Below are 20,906 nucleotides of genomic sequence, written 5' to 3'. Positions count from 1 at the left end.
CGGCAGCAGGAGCCCTTCCCTGCTGACTTGACTCAGCTTTGCTCTGAGATTTGCATCTTTTGTTATCTTTCACTCAGCATTGTTGCACTTCAACTCTGCCAACTTTTTGAAGCTAGTTGTAATCATCCCATCCTATTTTAAAAATTGTGCATATGGGGGTGAAACATTCATAATAATTATTGAAGTAAGCAAGGAAATGCAGTCATCATGATCGAAACATTTAGGAGTCTCAGGCCCTTTTGAAGCAGGACTCCCTTTGTCTACTATAATGCCTCTGAAAACGACATAAGTTCGTATGGCCAACAATTTGTTATGCAGATGGCTTGTCTTGTAAATTGTCCGTATTTTTTTTTTTTTTTTACATATCTATCAGACATAATATGTCCTCAAAATATATGGCTTAAGTTGCATTCCAACTTGGAGAGTTTTTCCTATTTCTGTACATAATTAAGGTTATGAATGGAGTCACTAAATGTTTAGGTCCTTTCCTTTACCTCATCACATAGTTTTTAAGAATAACTAAAAGGACAGCTGCATGTGTGAGAAGTTATTATTGCTTCATTTTAACTATTTGCTTGAGTAAACGATTAGATTCCTGTTTTTCTAGACTGAACTATAGGTCCACTTCCCAGCAATATGGTTTGAAAACTGTCTTGAAATGATAAACGTGGGGAAAATAAAGACCTGTCTTCTATTCTCTCCTTAAATTTTCAATCATTTTGAATACAGATGAATTTTAATAATGCCATTTTCTTCTATCTCTATTTTATTTCTTGCATAGCACTCATTGTTTCCTGAAATTATTCCGTATAATTTTTTTCCTGCTCTTTACTGCATTAAAAGCTCTGTGTGCTCATGGAATTTTTCTGTCTGGTTCAATTCTTGGCCCAGGTGCAGATAATGACATATTACATCTAATTACAAAAGAGGAATCAAACAGCATTATGGCTTTTGTGAATTATTGATAGGAGCACGTGTCATATTTTTTAAAAACAGATCATAGGTATACCAGGGTATGTATTGAATTAGTTATTGATGAACTCGTTTAATCATATGAAATTTATTGAGCCTCTTTGAATTCTTTGCAAATTTATCATTATTTAATCCTAGCCACTACACCATCAGAGAGCTACTTTCTTTAGAATGAATTTAATTAATTAAAAATTAATTAAATTTTTGCTATTATTCTTTTAGACTGCTAGAAGTAAACTTAAAAAGTAGATGTTTCTGAGGCTATATTTTCAGCAGAAAGGCTAATGGTAATAGCAATATATTCAATCAAATATTACTGAGCAGAAAGGGCAGTTAGTAACTGGAGCTCTTCCCCAGTGTTGGGTTCTTTTATTTCTTGCAGGCACCTGCAGTGTTGCACTTGTTTGCCCTGTGACCTCAGATCAAGTCGGGGAACTTACTTGGGTGATGAAAATACGAGTGGAAGTGATGTGTGTCCCTTCAAGTGGAAGATTTAAGCGCTAGCTTGATTTAAGTGCGTGCTCCAACATGCTCCCTCCAGAATGCAGTTGACACTGCAAAGATCATTTTGTATCAAGACAGGGAAGCACTTAATCTAGTTTACCAGTGTCTATGGGATACTATGACACCTCCTAATAGGAGGAAAGGATAATACGAAAATTATAGATGAGATAAAGTAAAAGAAAAAATGTGACTTTCAAAGGGAAACTATTCTTACAAATTCTTCCAAGTTTTTTTTCTTTCAATTTAGGACCAAATGTCACAGTTGCTTATACCATAGCATGGGCACATATATACATTCAAAATTAGCTTCTTTAAGCAAAGAAGTTGCTCATTAACAATAAAAATTACTTCTGAAATTTTTATTGTGTAATTTTGCTAAGACAAGGATCTCTGAAGGATTTCAACTTAAGATCCTTGGAATATAAAACAAACCAACTGCATGGATATATATTAGGACCTTACAGTTATTTTTATATTATAGCATGAGTTTCTTTCACACTGTGCTCTTAAATGTTCTCATTTTACATTTTCTTGAAAATATTCCATTGAACATATGCATAGCATCCCTCTCCGAAGTTCATTTCTTTTTATTATATAAACAATCATCCTCAAGCGTATATTCTTAGCTTATAGAAATAAGACAAATATTGGATGTTTTGATATAAGATTTTTTAAAGACAATAAACACACAAGTAGTGAAAACTGTCTCCATCCCTGCCTTTTTGCTCTCTCCCTTCCTCCAAATTCCATTCACCCATGAAATCCTCCATATTTTGAAACATACACTATTTCCCTGTGGTCCCCAATGCAGTATCATGGATTCAGGTTACTTTCTTCCATTTGAAACAGACAACAGCTCTGCTCTCTGCTTCTCCTCTGTTACAGTAATTTTGTGCTGCTTTAGTGATTATGTGACTCCCCCACCGACTGTCAGTGTCTCCCCACTGCTCAAGGTAAAGTTCCACATCTTTGGAACAGTTCATATGTCCCTTCATGACCTTTGTCCCTCCTATCTCCAGCTTGTTCTCTTTCCTTGTCTCTTGAGCCGTGGTCCAGGTGTACTGTAATATTTTTAGTTCATTAGATTCCCCTTGTTGCCCGTAGGACTCCGTCTGTGTCCCTTGATCTCTGTAATCTCTGCTCATCCCTTCGATAGCAGATTGCTATTACATCCTCCGCTAGATCCCTGACTTCCCGAGGTTATCTGAGAGTCCTCTGCGATGTTTCCCCACCACACCTTCTATCCACACTGACTGTGACACCCAGTACACTATTATAGAATGGGAGGGCCTGCCTGGAATGGTCTCTCTCCTCATGTTTTAAACTCTCTACGAACAAGTCCTCCTCCCATTCACCACCCCAAAACCCTTTATCCACTTAAGTGTTTGGCAGAGTTCTTGGCATAATCTGAGTTCAGTACATATTTCGCTGATTACACAAATGAATTCCTATTCATGATTTCTTTATAAATTGACACCAAATACAGAATATACAATGAAGCATTCATTTAAAATAAAGCATAATCTCATAGTCTAGTCTTATTCATTTCCACCAAGCAAAGCTCCTATGCTTATACTGTTATTTTTAGTTTATAATTTTATTTATCTATAGAGGTAGGGTCAAAAGCTGAATATGCATATAAAGTTTTTCATGATAGGTCTCAGAGCTGCCCAACCAACCTCATCTCAAACCAAATCTTAGCACTTTACTTTCTGATAATTCATAAAATCAAAGAATCTCGCAGCAGTGAAGTATAGAGAATAAGAGTAAGACTTTTAGAATTAGATAAACAAAGATAATAATCCAGTTTTCTGGCCAGATGTGGTAGCTCATGCCTGGAATCTTGGTACTCTGGGAGGTCAGGTGGGGGTTTTCCTTAATCTTAGGAGTTCCAGACCAGCCAGAGCAAGAGCAAGAATGTATCTCTATTAAAAATAGAAAAACTAGCTGGGCATTGTGGCCGGCACCTGTAGTCCCATCTACAAGGGAGGCTGAGGTAGGAGGATTTCTTGAACCCAGGAGTTTGAGGTTGCTGTGAGCTGTGATGCCACAGCACTCTATCCTGAGGTAACAGAGTGAGGCTGCCTCAGAAAATAAAAATATAACCTCCCAATGACCTCACTCTGTAAAACATGAGTATCTAGATTAATTTTTGTAAGACTTTTTTCTTACCTGAACAAGAGTGATAATATCAATTTCACAGTTTTTGGTATTGAATATTACATTAGAATATTTTCCTAAATTTAAATTTTATTTCTTTCCAAACCAAATAACTGTTTAATTTTTCCTCATGTAACATTGGAAGAAAAGGAAAAACCGAGATGTTAATATCGTACCATAATTGAATGATTCTTAAAATAAAAAAAAATGAGGAAAATAGATCCAGAAACAGAAAAATCTTATACAAAATATATACATTATGGGTGGGAATGCAGATTTATCTTCAAATGTAGAAAATATTAAAGGAATAAAAATATAGTATTTAACTATGTAAACACACATATAGTAATATACAATTTACATTAACATACTAATAGTAGCTGAAGTTGATACCAAAAAATGGTAAAAGTTTCAACATGTAGAAACTACTAATTTTTAAAACTATGATATCTCTTGTTAAATGAAGAAGAAAAAGGTGATGGAATAGGCAGAAGGCTCAAATGGTTTTCATCTGAATTACATTTCTCAGCTTGGGTTCAAATCCCATCTGCATCTTGGACTTACCTCTGTGATCTTGAGTGAGTTATTGAACCCCTTGGTTTCCTCATTTCATAGGTAAGATCGAACTAGTAAGAGTACCTGTTTCATTGTGCTGTTTTAATAATTACTTAAGGCACCATCTATAATCACCTATAATAGTGTCAGGCTGTATAATATATAGGCAATGCCTCATGATAGTCCAAATATGACCTTTCAATTTCTACTCAACTTCTTGCTTCTTTAAGAAATCGTTTCTCAAACCCTGAGGAAGAAACACTAAAGCAACTTAAACATTTTGTGATCCTTTGAACTTTTTAAAATGGAGAACACAAGCTTGGAAGACACAGGAATACACTATCAGGTGGTTGCAGGGCAATAGTTACTATGAAATTTTATTGAAATCTCTCATGTCAGATATTTATTATTCCAAGGTAATAGTTTCAGCTATTCCAGTTAAACACTTTAACTACTGAAAGTTTGGAAATTTATTGAGTTTTTGGAATAAAAATAGTGTAAATATAGAGATGATTCCAATTTCAATATAACTTAAGGAACCCAAAGAAACAAACATAACTGAAAGTGATAAAATTGAATTAATAGTAATTTATAATTTAAAATTAAAAGAAGCAATTTGAAAATGATGACGAATTCAAGACAACTCTGACAAGAATCATTCATTGTTCTTGAAATCTGAAAGAATGACCCCTTGGAAGTGGTAAGAGTGTTTTGATATCTCACGCTACTTAGTAGCCATACTCCTTAGTGGAACTTTGAATTACAGAAAAAAACTATGAAATGTAAACTTTAATTTACAACTCTCAAAAGTCATTTTTAGGACTTCATTAATAGGTTTGTCATAAATAACCTTTAGGAATACATAAAAATACAAGCCTAAGGATGTGTGTCTATACACAGTAGGTCTTCACTAATGTCAACGATAGGTTCTTGGAAACTGTGATGTTAAGGAAAATGGCACATAAGCAAACCAATTTTGCAGTAGGCTGATTGGTGTAAATAATAGTTAAGTTCTTTTTTTTTTTTTTTTGAGACAGAGCCTCAAGCTGTCCCCCTGGGTAGAGTGCTGTGGCATCACAGCTCACCACAACCTCCAACTCCTAGGCTCAAGTGAGTCTCCTGCCTCAGCCTCCCAAGCCCGGCTAATTTGGTTACAGCCGTCACTGTTGTTTGGCAGGCCTGGGCTGGATTTGAACCCACCACCTTAGGTGTATGTGGCTGGCGCCTTAGCCACTTGAGCCACAGGCGCCGAGCCAACAGTTAAGTTCTAATGGCGTATTTCTGGTCATAAATACATTACCAAACTTCTAAATAATCACTTCCAATATGAAACACTGAAATAAAAGTGAGCTTATATATGCAAATTGAAGAAAGAATGATACAAACAAGTAAGATATTATTTACCCAATAATTCCAGTTCAAGGCTATAGGTGGCCAGAGCCACCCTAACAGCTCAGGGCACAAGGAGGGAACGGTACCTGGACAGGAGGCCATCACTTCCCAGGGCACACTCACACCCACACCCTCACTCACTCAGATGGGGACCACTTAGACACGCCAATTAACTCAATGCGCACATCTCTGTGAGGTGAGAGGAAATCAGAGAACCCCACAGAGAGGGAGAAAGTGCAAACTCTCACAGTGCCTCTGGGTAACAATCGGTTTTTCCCTCATCAACATCATAACAAAAGGGCCCTACACAAAGTGACATCACTTGAGGACTGTAGTACCTTGCTCAGAAGTCAAGAAAATATTCGCATTAGAATTAGTTCTCAGTTCCCTAGGTAAATTTTAGATCTTGATATTTCAGTAATCACTGATCTTGGAAATGCATCAATCCAGACGTGACAAAGGGACGCCTCTCTGGTGAGCTCTCAATAGTCACCCATTACACCCTGCAAACACCCATGTCACAAGTGCTTACTCAACACCAGAAGGCACCATTCACACTGCTGTTTCCATATTGAGACCATATAAGAACGTTAGCACATGAATGAAAAGCCAGAAAATGAAAAATGGGATCTGATCTCAGTCTCTTTATGATAGCATGATGAAATAAAGCAGTGGGTCTCAAAACAGGGCTCCAGACAGCTGCACCAGCAGCACAGGGAGGTGTCAGAAATCCAGGGGCCCCGCACAGATCAACTAAATCAGAAATTCAGGAGGTCGGGCCCACACCTGTGTTAACAAGTCTTACAGGTAATTCTGACGCACACTCAAACTGAGAACCAGTGCTATCAGACACGCAGTAAATAAAGTACAAATTGAGTCTATAAATCTGTATATAAATCTATATTCAAATAAGCAGCTTGCATAGTGTTAGAGCACACACACACACAAAGAAAGTAAGAACAGTTACAAACTCCACACCCCTAGTCCATTTCAAATTTTCGTCTTTTTCTTTTTTTCAGTGAAAGTTGTTAAACAAATGACTGTTTTTCATTGAACTCTACACACCTACTCATCATATGTGACCCTCAGCATGTAACTGGTCTATTCAGATAATCTCTTTGATTTGGATCAAAGTCTTAGAATTCATAATAACCATCTATTGACAGTATTTAAAAGAAATAATTTAGACACTTAAGAAGTGTTCTTTCATCAAAGAAATGAAGTCTTCACTTCGTTAATAAAATATTGATTTAAGTGGACATCCAGGATAACTCGGGTCAACTTAATCATACTTGTAATCAGTCGACCTTGGGATAATTCATCTACCATCTTTTTCCCCGTTATCCTCTTACTTTAATTCCCCTGAGTAAAAAAAGCAACACCAGCTTGTATCTGGTATTTAAAAATTTAGGGCTTTTTCTCTTTTAAAATGTTGCTTAAAAGTACAAACAGCAACCCCCACAAGACACACACGTTTGAAATTGTCCACTCTGTGTTTTTTGCTGTAAATTCCATCTCTACTGTTTTCATATGGTTAAGTTCATGTCTCCATATTTTTTCCACCTTCAGCTCTCAGGTTTCATGCTTTTGACCTATAAATCTACATATTTAAGAGAAAATTCTCATCCAAGTCTTAGTAGCACTTTCCTAACTGGGGGTTGTTCTCTGCTCCCCGTCACTCAAACTTAACAAGCCCATATTTGAAAATATGAGCAGACTTCCAAACTTATTTTTATCAATATTTTAATACTCTTTCACTCCAAAAGTCTCTTTGAGGTTGCTCATTTTCCAGTACATTCAGGGTGAAGGGAAAGGATGGTTCTAATTACTTTTCCAAGGCAGTATTGCTAAACAGAGCAAGATCTGTACAAATGCCACAGACTCAGAAAAACTCTTCAGCAAATATTAGAGCTTTTCCAGGACAAGGTATCCCTACTTTATAGAGCCTTCTACACCAATTGAAGGTTTATGCCTCACCCAGACATTTCAAATTTATCATAGATTTCTTCCTATTAATATATAACATTTTGAAATTAGTTTTTTCAGGAATGAAACAAATACAGGCAGTGTCCTTCATTCAGAGGATGGAGATAACTTCACTTTTACCAACTGGATTCTGGTTCATTTCTTTTCCCAAACCAAATCAACCGTATACAAAATCATTTCTCTGCATCCCCCCGTTCCCCTGGCTCCCTCTTTCATCGTTCTGTAATTGACGCCTTCCAGAACGTTCACTCAAGACACTGAAGTGAACAACAATGAACATGAGTTTTGTCCTTTTTCAAAACTGTTCCTCAAAAGTAAATCAATATTCAAGGTCTGCCCATTTCAACAGTTTCTTAATTCAATTTCATTTCCCCTCCCCGTCACTACTGTAACCATTAGCACACATCTTAACCCTGGGCCTAATGGTGGTCTCAGTCTCTATTGCAATCAATACACACTGTGTGGCATTATCATATTAATCTATAGACGATATCATTTTATTCATGATTTAAGACAATACAAGGAATTCAAATCATCTACCAAATCTCCACCTCTTTCCCGGAACTGGCATGGCATGCCTCATTTCAAATGATTTTTTAAAACAGTCCTCTCAATAAAATCTGTCCAACTGTTTTAAATCAAGCACAGATTTTAAACTGCACATGAACTTTAGGGCCACCTTGCATATTATTCCCATTTTACTTGTATCTTATCTGATCTCTCTTCTTCAGCATCTGTACATGGTAACATAGTATTTAGCCTTTAATAAGCAAAAATAAGTGATGAATTCTGAAATATTTTAACTGGAAGGAGAAAGAAGTAATTTCTCAGACATTCAAGTCACATCTATAAAGATCAAAATTCAATTTGTGATAAATTTATCTAATAATCAATTATATCAAAAATATATATTTTGATTCCCGAGTTTTAAATATTGTTAGTGGTTACAGTTTAAGAAAAAAGTTTTAGGGATAAACTTATAAAACTAACAAAGTATTCATCTTCAGGACTGTGTCTTTAGCTCATTACCTGCCAGCATTACCTACTTCCAAACCTGTTTCTGTAAAACTATATATATATTTCTATTATAGCACTGATTTTAATAAGGCATTATAGCACTTATTTTAATAAGGCAATACTTCTTTATTGTTTAAGCCTGGGTTTTTATTATTATAGTTAATTTACTCCAATTTTCATTACCAATAGGTATGATAATTCTAAGCCTTTCAATACATCACAATTAAGTATGACTGAAACAGGGCATTTTATTCAGTAAAATCTCTTACTTTCCAAAGATTAGTGTCAAAAAGTCATACTCATTGTGGATATTTATAGCAGAATATAGAAAGGAAATTTTGCAAAAATCTAAAATCCTTTATTATTTAAAACTGTAATCACATATGTTTCAAATGGAGTCAAATAATGTTTATATTGTTTGGTATATTCAGATAGTTTGGAAAGTTTTGCTCATTCCTTAATTGCTTAGATACCAGGAAAGTAGAGATTCAAATAACCTTTTTCTCTTTCCTGTTAAGCAACAAATGAAGCAAATAATTACAGGCTCATAGCTGCCAAGAGATTTAACGATTGCTTAGCTGAGCCTAAAACATGTAACTTTAGGACATGAAGATTTTAAGAAAACTTTTCCTACAAATTAATTTTTTAGCTTCCCATGATGTCTTGTATTTGTTCTCTTTTTAAGTTACCTAAAGCAGCAATTCCAGAATTTCAAAAAAAAATTTTTTTTTGGATACTCTGGAGCATTTTAGAGGAAAAATGTGTAATACTGAAATTTGGAGGCAATGTCCCTAATCATATTTAAATGCAGATATACAGTTGAATCAAAAGAGTCAGCTAACGGTATCTTAACGCTGAAAGGAATGCACGTTGTTTGCCAGCCCCATCAGGCTGTGGTTTAACAGCATAGCAATGATTCTATAATCTTACTAAATTTAGGAATAGGTCATAAGGTTTTAAAGGTTTCTGGATTAAATACAAAGCAGTGTCTTTAGAAACGAATTTGCAAGTAATCTTAAATAATCTAACTTGTTTTTCAGATTCCATCAAATACAAAATACCTGTAAAATGAAGGGCATTTCTGATATTCAGAGGGGAGCTAAGTTGTTCCAGATAACCTAAGTATTTTATGGATAGAAAAATTATTTACATCTATAGGCCCGAAATAAAAATATAGCCTAAAATAGTAAGACATTAAAATTAGAAGATATGTAACACAAATTAATAATCCTTTGATGAAAACTTGAGCTCATACTCAATGACATAAACACAATTATTCGGAACAGAACTCATTATTTTAAAAATTTATGTTGCTTAGGCCATATTGCTAACATAATTTATTTAAACCATAGAAGCTACGTTGACTACATTCAAAAGCTCATTGATTTAAGATTCTCAGGTAGCTTGGGAGATTACATAGGCATTTAATATAAAATATTCATTAAAATGATAGTAAGATAAGAATTTGAGAGTGATTTTTTTAAGTGCTGGTATCTGATGATGTCCTTAGACAACGTTGATCTCTAAATGTTCATACCTGGGGAAGAAGAAGTCTAAATTTTCTAAGAGAATAGAGAAAAATAAGCCCATTTAAAGAATGATTTTTGTTTCCTATTATCAAATAGGTATTTTTAGAAGAATTACATAAATATTACTGTACTGAGAATGATTTTTTCCTATCACCCTAACGTCCATGTGGAAGTGGATTTTTAAAGGAAATGTTGCTCAGTCAGGCCATTTTCGCCTCATAGATTTTTCATGTAAAGGTGGAGTGTGAAACACATTTGGAGTAGAAAAAAGAAAAGAGTGTGGGCATGCGCCTTCTTTTCTTATACTCCATCTACAATCATCTTCCTGTTCAGAATGGTAGAATAGTGCAAGGCATGGTAAAGGTCTGTGCTGGGACAGACCCAAAAGATATATCTGAGTTTCTCTCCAAGGGAAGGTATACTGTCTGAATGAAACTATCAATGAGGATAGAGTAGCATTCAAAAAAACCTTGAAAAAAATTTCTTTTGAAATATTAAAGAAAATCCTCGGGAACAAGAAGCCCAGGAAAGAATGCTATGACAAAGAGTAAGCTTCACAAATTGAGCAAGAGAAACCATGGTTCATAACGCCAGAAATTTATTTTCCTTTAGTGGATAGAATGCATCTCACAGAACCAGGGAGGAACAGTATCGGCAGGCAACTTACAGAGCTGATCAAGAAGGCTTTATGTGAAGACTCAAAGTGGAAGAGAAGAATATGAATCAGTAAGATGGATATTACGGAGGATGGCAGGCTTGAAATAAAAATAACAAATGGCAAAAAAAAATCTAGAAATTATTTGTGAAAATCATGGTGGAGGTTAATGCTTAGACCGAGGATATAAAGTATACTAGTTAAAACTAAAATATTAAACATATTAAGCTCCTGAAATGCACTGTTTTTGAAATTTTTATAAAAACCTGGCAGAATAATATAAGAATTGCCACAACTGTTTGTACAAGGCATGCACGAAGCATCCCTAGCCTGGAGAACAATTGGAAGATGTAGTCCACTTCATACTCTAAGAGCCTGACAGGTGTAATCTTCAATTTCTAGGCTAAGACACCAGGCTTAGATATTTCCAGAAACATGCTCAAGGTTATGTAGCTATTATATTACGAGGCTAGATCGACTAAAGTTAGAGACCAGACATCTCTGGAATTTGTTATTTTAACAAAACATAGAAAAAAGAAAATTACAGCCTCATGTGTATACATATCTAATTTATTATAAAAAAGCAGAGTAAGAGAAAATTATTTAACTAATCTGTTCAAAAGAAACAACACAATGCCTGGGAATTGTGTCACTGGGTTTAAGGGAATTACACACCAATTTTATGATCAAGAAATGTGAGTTTGGAGAAGAAGTTCATGTCAGGAAAGAAAAATAAAGAGACATTGTCACTGAAAAATAATACAGCAACACTAGCAGGAGGTATTACAAAGGATAGTTCTCCAATCCTGGGTAGAAGATATGGACAAGACAGGGATTTAATTAATTGGATCCCTCTTTGAGGAATTCTAGCTCTGCTAAAATCTGTCTTCTATTCTGAGGGTGAAGGGATTTCAATGGAGGGCAGGGGATGGTGAGCAGGGCTGAGAATTAATTCCACACACTTAGACATGAGTCCCTCCTCTTGTCCTGGGAGGTTATTCAGAGACTCCAGGAGATAGAAGTGAGGAGGAGAGAGAGAAACTAAGGACACAATGATGACGGTATCATCATAAATAAAACTGTAAGGAGAAAAACAGGAAGAGACACTTAAGTGAAATAATTTATCTTTACAAGTGGAAATTTAGTCATAAGTGTTTTAGATGTTTGAAAAGCATGTATAACAAAAAATGACCAAACAATGGTGCAAGAATTTGAAAAAAGAGTGTGAGATGTATAAAGTCCTAAATGCTTAAAGATACTCCAGATAGGAAAGGTTTTAAAATATTATCTACATTAAGAAGATGAAAAAGGACTAAGCCCATCCACTGAGAAAGAACTCTTTCATTGCTGTTTTTTATTTCTTTACCAAAGACAATTATTAAATTAAAACAAGTAGGATAAATAATTTTGATGTGAAATTCAGATTTGCTCAGATTTCCCAGGGAGCAGTGTAAATGAAGGGTCCTGATGGGACATTCTGAATGGTCTACTGGGTCTTCTGTTATTAGTGACCCATGCACACTTAGGCACACAGGCAGGGAAGCAGTAATGATTGAACACCAAGGTGTTTTCATTAGGAAAAGCTCTTTTACTCTTTTAAAATTCTTAAACAGATAGGCTAATAATAATTTACAAAGTATATTACTGTGAATAAGATATATTACAAGGTCTTTTACTGTATGTAACCTTGTAATATAGAAAAACAGTGGTTTTATGATAGGATAGAACAGCTGAATGGATTGCGGGAGGCTGACCAATCTTTCTCCAGGCAAGTTTTGTCCTTCCTACTGTTCAACTTAAAGACATTATTCTGTGATTTAGTTAAGGAAGCAGGACACACACTTTGCACATCTGTGGATAATGCAAATTTGTGAGGGAAAAGTAATAGATTAGGTAGTAATCAAATAAATCTACCAAAATGTCTTATTATATTGAAATAGTCATCTTGGTGACAGGCTAACAAGAAATAAAGATTTATATTTAAATTTCAGAAAATATCATATTACACCAACAGAGCAGGTAAGTTTAACACTGGTTCATTTGAAGAATATATTTTACTTCACCTAAGTCATAATCTTCAGCTACCTTAGCAAAATATCATGCTTAATTCTCTTCTCACTTCACTAAATTATCTTTATTTTTGGACATATTAACTTTAAAAACATTATGTACCTTAAACCTTTAAAGTAAAAATATGTAAGGCTTCTAGCTTCTGAGGAAACACGACAAATTATTATGCATTATAGGGATGTGTGAGCACCTCTTAAAAACATCATCTGATGGCAATTAAACCATGTAACCGCTCTCTCATATTTAGAAATGAAAGATCTCAGAAGGGGCAAGTCAGGTTGCCTAAATATGTCTGTTATCATAGTCGAAAGTGTGTAAATTATTTTCGAAGACTTTTACGTAATTCAGAAGAGTTTGTGTCGAGTAATACACGTACTAGAAATACGTAAACACACAAATAGCATTAGTCTATATACATACATGTATAAAATATATTCTGAAGTCATGAAAAATGATTGGAAAATTACAGCAATGAGATTTCACAGAAGATCACACACACAGAAAAAGACATTGATCACATGTCTCACCTGCCTTATACCCAAACGGTACGCCACTATCCGGTCCACAGCATCGGGGTTCATCTGCGTCCACTGCAGGCTGTAGGAATAAACACGGTGTCGATTCTGCCAAACCGGATTATAGGTGTCATAATAGAATTCTGGAGCGTAGGCCTTTCCTGGGGGGGGGGGGAAAGTAATTCAAGTTGAATGCTGACACATTCCAGTTTAAGCATACTTATTACTTTCTTTGGTTCTTTTTCCACTTTTCAATAACGTTATAGGTTTCATGAGTAATTCTTACATCTGAAAAGTTGTATTATTAAAATACAATCAATTTTCTGGATATTCTTTGAGAACAGATGCAAGAGTATCTCCCAGATGATTGAATGAGTAGTGTGGGGAAAGAAGAGTAAAGGGTGATTGCAAGGTTTGTGGACCAAGCAACTGGAGAAACGGAATTTCTGAAAATTTCAGAAAGGGAAAGGGGCTGCTCCAGAGTATCCAATTTGGGAGCAGAATATAAACAAGTCATTCTTAAACAATTTGAGCGATCTAAACAGAGACAGTAAGGAGGCAGTGAGCTAGACCTAGTTTGGAATACAGGAGAGGTCAGGACTGGAGGTGACGTCGTGTTTACACGGGCACACAGGAAGACTTTAAATGCAAGGCCATGAGACTGATGGCCTCCCCAAGGTGTGTGAGTAGGTCCGGGACATCAAAGTCTGACCACCTGGGTTATCTAGCGGTTAGAGTTATGGGAGGAGATAAGAAGTAGGCCTGAGAAGGAACAACCAGGAAAAGGGGAAAACCTAAAATGTGGGGTCCTAGAGGTCAAAAGCCACATATCTGAAAGTGAGTGATTGACTCTTAAACACAACCAGTGAAACATGAAAACTTGTGTTTCTATTATCTGCAGCTTGGTCCATAAAGGTGAACTTAAAACTTAAGAAAATAACTTAATAAAATAACTGGTCAATAGAAAAAAAAAGCTTTGCTTTAGAGTTCCAGGAAATGTGAAGTGCATACGGGGCCCACAGCATGCCCAGGGTGGCCAATTTTAAATTGGACACTATTTTAAATGGCACACGAGCTTTATGGCCAGCCTGTACAAACCATCTCATTATGTTTTTTTTTCAGCTGCCAAAATTAAAACTGTATAGACTATTTGGAATTTTAGATTAAACTTCCTGATATTCTAAAATATAGATTTTTTTCCATTACCAATAGCATATTTTATTTAATAGCTGAGAAATATTTAGCAAAAGCTGATTCAATGACAAGTCGTGTGTTGGACACAATGATAGATACAATAACAGAGGGCGTGTGGCCTCATTTCTCATGGAGACTGGTTACATTTTCTTGGACTTTGCAACTAGCTATATAATCCTTTGCAATTCTTACTGGAGATGTTGGAAGTTCTATAGTTACCATCACTCATTCAACACCTTTTTTTGTTTTTTCTTCTTCTGAATTAGATTAAGTACTAGAGGCCCTTACATGTTTTTGTTTTTTTTTGCAGTTTTTTTTGGCTGGGGCTGGGTTTCAACCCGCCACCCTTGGCATATGGGGCCAGCACCCTACTTGTTGAGCCACAGGCACCGCCCTAAAGTGTGGGTTTTGAATACCCAGAATGTAAACAATGATCTCTTTTACCCTGAAGAGTTTCACCAAAGATGACGCATGAACAGAATTTAATATTTGACATGTTTACTATTAAAATTAAACATATGGAATAAAATATTTGAATTTTGGTAACCATTTGTCAAGGTTTTCTCCATCTAAGTTGTATGAATTTTTTAAAATGTTATATGAATATTTACTCAGTTCAACTGAAAATGGATTATCACCTCTCTATAAAGAACACCACAGAGAGGGGGCTTTTTACAAAAGAGCTATCACTTTTGTTTATTTTCTTCTTTTATCTCACATGATATTTTCATTCATTACTAGATGATAGTACCAATTCATTCATGCTCACAGTACCTAAGAGCAAAGTTCAGATAAGAGGTAAATAATACACCGAGCGAAAGCACCAATACTCAGAACAGTCTTGACATCTTGTGCTTAAAACAAAATTTGTCAAGACAAAATTGCAGAGGTGAACTTAGTCGTAGCTCTAAGAGCTAGAGATGTCATGATAATTAAAGACAAGCAGCCAGTACTACCAGAAAATAACGAGCTGCTCCCATGACACAGACCTAGAGTGTTTCCACTAGAAAGCAGTATCTATGTATTGAGTTAGGGAGGTGAGGGTCTATGGAGTTTTTGATGTTGTTGTTTGTTTGTTTGCTTGTTTATTTAAGGGGAAACTGGGGCTGTTTTTGTTATGTAATCAGGGAGGAAACTTAGATTTAGTTCTACCTGGCATGTTTTTAATAAAATGAATGATAGATTCACTTAAAGATAATAGAATCATAGCTCGATGCTATTTAGCAAGGAAAAGAAACAAAACAGCTCTCAAAAGTGGACAAATAGTTTTTGAAGAGTGAAAGTTCTATAAAAGAGAGAAAATCAGGTTAAATAAAAATAACACTGAATGTTAGCAGATCTATGGAACAAAATGAATATCAGTGATTGTCTAACAAAAGTACACATCGTTTGACTCAGAAATGTTCTGCCAAAGATCGCTAATGCAGAAGGCCCCACCTCCATAGACTGTGAGCTTCCCTTCACTAGAGGCATTTGGTCTACGCACAAATAGCCATTTATCAGGGCTGACCGGAGTAGCTGTCCACCAGGTGCTCACTGAGTACCTTTCAGTTCTGAACTTGAAGGGGGTGGTGAAACATCTGCCAATGGTCAAATTAGACTTGTTATGTTGACTAATTCTAAATTAAATGTGGTCCAAACATTGAGGACCGGCACTTCTAAATTGTCTCATAGCATTTTACAAGTATTCTTCTAGAAAGGTTATACATTTATTGTAAAGAATAATGTTTCTCCAAATTTAGTACGCATAAACATGACTTTATCTCTTAGGGCCTTGATTCAGATATTCTGCCAACACCCTAGGTTATTCTGATGCAACGAAATATAGTCCATACATTTTTTATGTTTTAAAAGCTGAAATTTCTCCGGTACAATTACCTCGAAGCGGGCGTAACAAAAGAAATCAGAACTAATTGTGAAGTTATAGGAAACATCTCTTTGACTCCCTCCTGGACAGATGATGGCAGCACATCTTCTACACAGCCAGGATCTCGGGGCAGACTGAGAGGTGGGATGGGGGGGTGTGAAGTGAAAGGAAGGATGACAGGAAACTGTGCCCCGAGCATTTCAGAAGGGAGGGCCCTCATATTTCAGAAGGGGGTGCCCTCATATCCTCGACGTTCTTTAACAGCAAGGTAGGTAACTGGCTAGATCATACATTATGCAAATCGCCATTATTACATTAAAATTATTAATTAAATGATTACTTTTTAAGAAAGAGTCTGACCCAAAAGCTATAAAACAGATCCTTACAACCTTGTGAATAATATTAATTTGTTTATCAGGACCTATTTTCAAGATGGTGAAAATATTAAGCTCCAATCTAGCCTTTATTTAAATATTACAAATAAGTCAAATTTTGCTATAAATTCCATCATCTTCGTATTTAATTTGAGAGTATTAGAAAGGCTTTCCAGTATATATTTTTTAAACATGGTTCTGCTTGTGAAAAGCAGTCTTGCTATGATGCCCAGGGTGGACTCCAATTTCTGGCCTCAAGTGATCCTCCTGCCTCCCCCTCCCAAGTGGCTGAGACTACAGGTGTGCATTACCACATCTTGCCTAAAATACTGCATTTTATCTGCATTGGGTAACTTTTTGTCAGGAAGCATCAGAACAGTAAATACATTAGCGATTATTCCAATGTCTCATCTTACAGATGAAGAGCGGAGAAGGTGGTAACACATGGAAGGTATTATGAATGAATAACTAGATATATTGAGTCAGTACAAGTTTGACTTTGATTAATAAAATATTTTATAAATGGTTTTATTTTAGGTGAATAATTATATTGCCTTGGAATTAAAGGTAAAAAATGCTTTAAGACATTCCCTAGACAGTATTGACCAGTAATTAGTAAGTACTAATCAGAGATAATTTTTAGTAGTTACAATTAAAAACAGATATGCTTGCCTGTGTCTCAAAGCAGTGGTTCTCAACCTTCCTTTAATACACACAGTCCAAAGGGGTCGCGACCCACAGGTTGATGACCGCTAGTCTCAAAGCATACTTTGACTGAATTTCCCTTGGAAAAACCTTTTTAAAGAGGTAAAATGCTTCCTGATATCATTTGAGACATACATGATAAAATTAAAGAAAAAACATACACATTGAATTTTCTTCCCAGATTTCGGAGCCAATCATGCTTAATATTTGTGCACTCATTTGTGAGAGACACACATAGTAAAAACGAGGAAATATCCTTATACTAGTCTTGGGCTTGGACATCCAAACATTGACATCTACCGGTTGAACAGGGAAAGAATTCATAATTCCTTTTTCTTTTTCATAATGCAGTCATTAAGAAAAATGACTTCTTCTTTCCATAAGCACATCAAGAGCATTTTCTTAAACTTTTTACATACTAATTTTATTTTTATACAGTTTTGTTTTAGTTTAAATCTTTTCAGGCAAACTGACCTAAAACCACATCCATTATCCAACCTGGGTGATAACTTTCGGGTTTGTTATGTGTGATTATATATAAATCTTAGATTTTAAAATATTGTTAAGATTTATAGATAGAAAAACGTATATGGTTTAAAATATTGCATACGTTTATGCAAAAGTACAGGAATTTTATTCTGCAAAAAGCTTTTGAAAATGATTGCATTTATTTATGTTTGGAAGTTGTTCTTTCTGTGCTTACTTGTTAAAGAAGACAGACATAATTATAGTAGCATTTTTGCCACCGGTTTCACCAAAACCCTGAGCTTCTGCTTTTCTTCTCCAGGCGTCCTTGTACATCCCCTTTCTATGAAACACCGAGAGTCTGTCCAAGAGCAGGCTTGAGTGAGAGGGAAGTGCCTGCCTGCTCTCTGATTATTCGTTACAGCTGAGAGCTGCAAGAAATGACCACGAGACACAGGAGGGAGAACTCTCCCGAGCTCACAAAGTGCCCAGCAGAAGGGGGAGGGTGCAGACATCAGGGGCGATAAGGACCCCCGCACCCTGAAATCCCACTCAAGGAGATCAGCGCACCAGGAGTATGCTGTGTCCTCAAGGTTCATCTTCATCATAGTGTCAAATTCCCTTCCTTTTTTAAGGCTAAATAATATCCTCTTATACGCATCCCAGATCTTATCCATTCATTCCCTGATGCATGCTTGAATTGCTTTAACCTTGGATATCACTAACAATGCTGCCATCACCAAGGGATTCCAGATATCTCTGTGAGACCAGACTCTCAATTGCTGGATTCTATGGTAATTGTATGTTCAATTCTTGGAGGAACTTTATGTCAGTTTCTGTAGCAGGAGCATTATTTTACATCCTTAACAACACTGCACAAGGGTTCCAACTTCTCCACATCTTTGCCAACACTGGTTATTTTCTTTCTTTCTTTCTTTTTTTTTTTTTTTTTTGCAGTTTTTGCCTGGGGCTTTGAACCCGCCACCTCCTGCATATGGGGCCGGCGCCCTACTCCTTTGAGCTACAGATGCAGCCCAACACTGGTTATTTTCTTTTTCATTTCTTTATTTTTTTGTATTATTTATTTATTTATTTATTTTTGAGACAGAGTCTCACTATGTTGCCCTCGGGAGAGTGCCATGGCATCACACCTCACAGCAACCTCCAAACTCTTGGGCTTAAGCAATTCTCTTGCCTCAGCCTCCCAAGTAGCTGAGATTACAGGCACCCACCATTCTTTTTCTTTTTTTTTCACGGTAATGTCCTGATGGGTGTGAGGTGGTATTTTGTTGATTTGCACTTCCCTAATGATCGATGACATTAAGTCCCTTTCATGTGCTCATCTGTCAACCACACATCTTGTCACTGAGGTGTCAAAAATGATTTTATGCACACAGCTCAAGCATAAACTACAAATAATTACCATTCCCATTTAAGAATAGTTTAAATGTGTTTAGCTGAATGAATTGAGTTTAGTAAAGTCAACAGTTTTTGAAATAAAAGCAAAGAAAAAGTGTGTATTAGTGGTCAGACCACATACATTGCTTCTCAAAGAGTTCATACATTTCGGAAAATAGGTTATAGGAAGATAGACTTTAAACAGTTCAATGTGGCTTATAAAATGATTTATAGGCTGCATTTGCATATGTGAGTGGTATCTGTTCATTTTCCACTTCATAAAGGAGATGTTAAGGAATTGATACATGTCACTTTCCTAGGCCGTGTGGACAAAATATGGATAAATAAAACAAGCCCATTTAGTCTCAGACTGCAAAAAAATGGAAAATAAAAACCCACACAAAACAAGGAATCATGTATAGATTTGCTGGTAAGAGAGGTACTAAAGGAAGAAGAAATTCAGTTTTTATCTAGAAACACTGAACGAAATTATAACAAACATCTTTTTAGATATATAACTACACTTGCAAACAAGAACGGGAATTCCCAGGGATTAAAAAGCAGACCTGTAAAAAGACACTAAAGAAGTTTAAGAAGGAAAAAAAAAAGAGAGAGAGAGAGCTTTTGGTCTTTGTACCCTTGGAAGATGAATTTTTAGGCCCAAGGAGTTAAGGATAATAGGCCACTTCAAGATGAGAAGCTGGAAATCAGGTCACAGTATTTAACCAAAATCTATAAAAGCTATACTGTCAGATAGGGGGTACAGTAGAGACAAATACTGTCTCTCTCACCAGTCAAGGAAAGTGATGCAAATATTCACATTAACATAAAAAAAATTGGCTGGTGACACACTGGGCTGCTTAAAAAGAGCCAATACCAATTGGTCTTCAAAGACATTTTGTCAACCAAGCATAGAGAATTCCTCCAAATAAAATTCTTCCAAATCCCACTGGATATGAATTCAAAATCTCACATTACAAACACCTAAAAAAATGTTTCATGGTGACTAATAAGGTGAACAAGCAGAAAGATTAGATTTAGATCACAGAATCATGAAATTGAATTTATAAACAGCATGCTTAACATGACTGGGGTCATACAATGGAGAACTGTAAACTCGTGCCTTAGAACTTCCTACCACTGAATAATTAATGCTCTCTGTTGGGACAGAGGACAGCTTCACAGGGGGTATGCTGGACATTTTTATTGATCTGAGAGGAGGAGAAATTCTTCAGACAGACAAGGTTGGCTCCTAGAAGGATGAAAGTGAGAAGAAATAAAGCACGACCCAAGGTGAAGAGAAATGCGTGTGACAGAGGCAATGAAGAGGCAGCTGTAGGTGCCGGTGTGGTTAGAGCGTGCAGGGCCCAGTGTGGTTAGAGCGCGCAGGGCCCAGTGTGGTTAGAGCACGCAGGGCCCAGTGTGGTTAGAGCGCGCAGGGCCCCCTGGTGTGGTTAGTGCAGGGCCAGGTGTGGTTAGTGCAGGGCCAGGTGTGGTTAGTGCAGGGCCAGGTGTGGTTAGAGCGCGCAGGGCCCCCGGTGTGGTTAG

General features: G+C 36.2%; 1 protein-coding gene across 1 annotated transcript in view; it reads right to left on the bottom strand.

The window, feature by feature from the left end:
* MDGA2 (MAM domain containing glycosylphosphatidylinositol anchor 2) overlaps positions 1-20,906 on the bottom strand; it is a 739,157-nt gene that overhangs the window by 62,435 nt on the left and 655,816 nt on the right. Inside the window, exon 10 of the mRNA XM_003792170.2 lies at positions 13,368-13,516. Within this exon, the coding sequence (XP_003792218.1) occupies positions 13,368-13,516 (149 nt within the window). The remainder of the gene's footprint in view (positions 1-13,367; positions 13,517-20,906) is intronic.

The sequence above is a fragment of the Otolemur garnettii genome, unplaced genomic scaffold (assembly GCF_000181295.1).
Source record: "Otolemur garnettii isolate 467f Iridium unplaced genomic scaffold, OtoGar3 scaffold00054, whole genome shotgun sequence".
Taxonomy (NCBI): Eukaryota; Metazoa; Chordata; class Mammalia; order Primates; family Galagidae; genus Otolemur; species Otolemur garnettii.
This window is presented reverse-complemented; position numbering and strand designations above follow the sequence as displayed.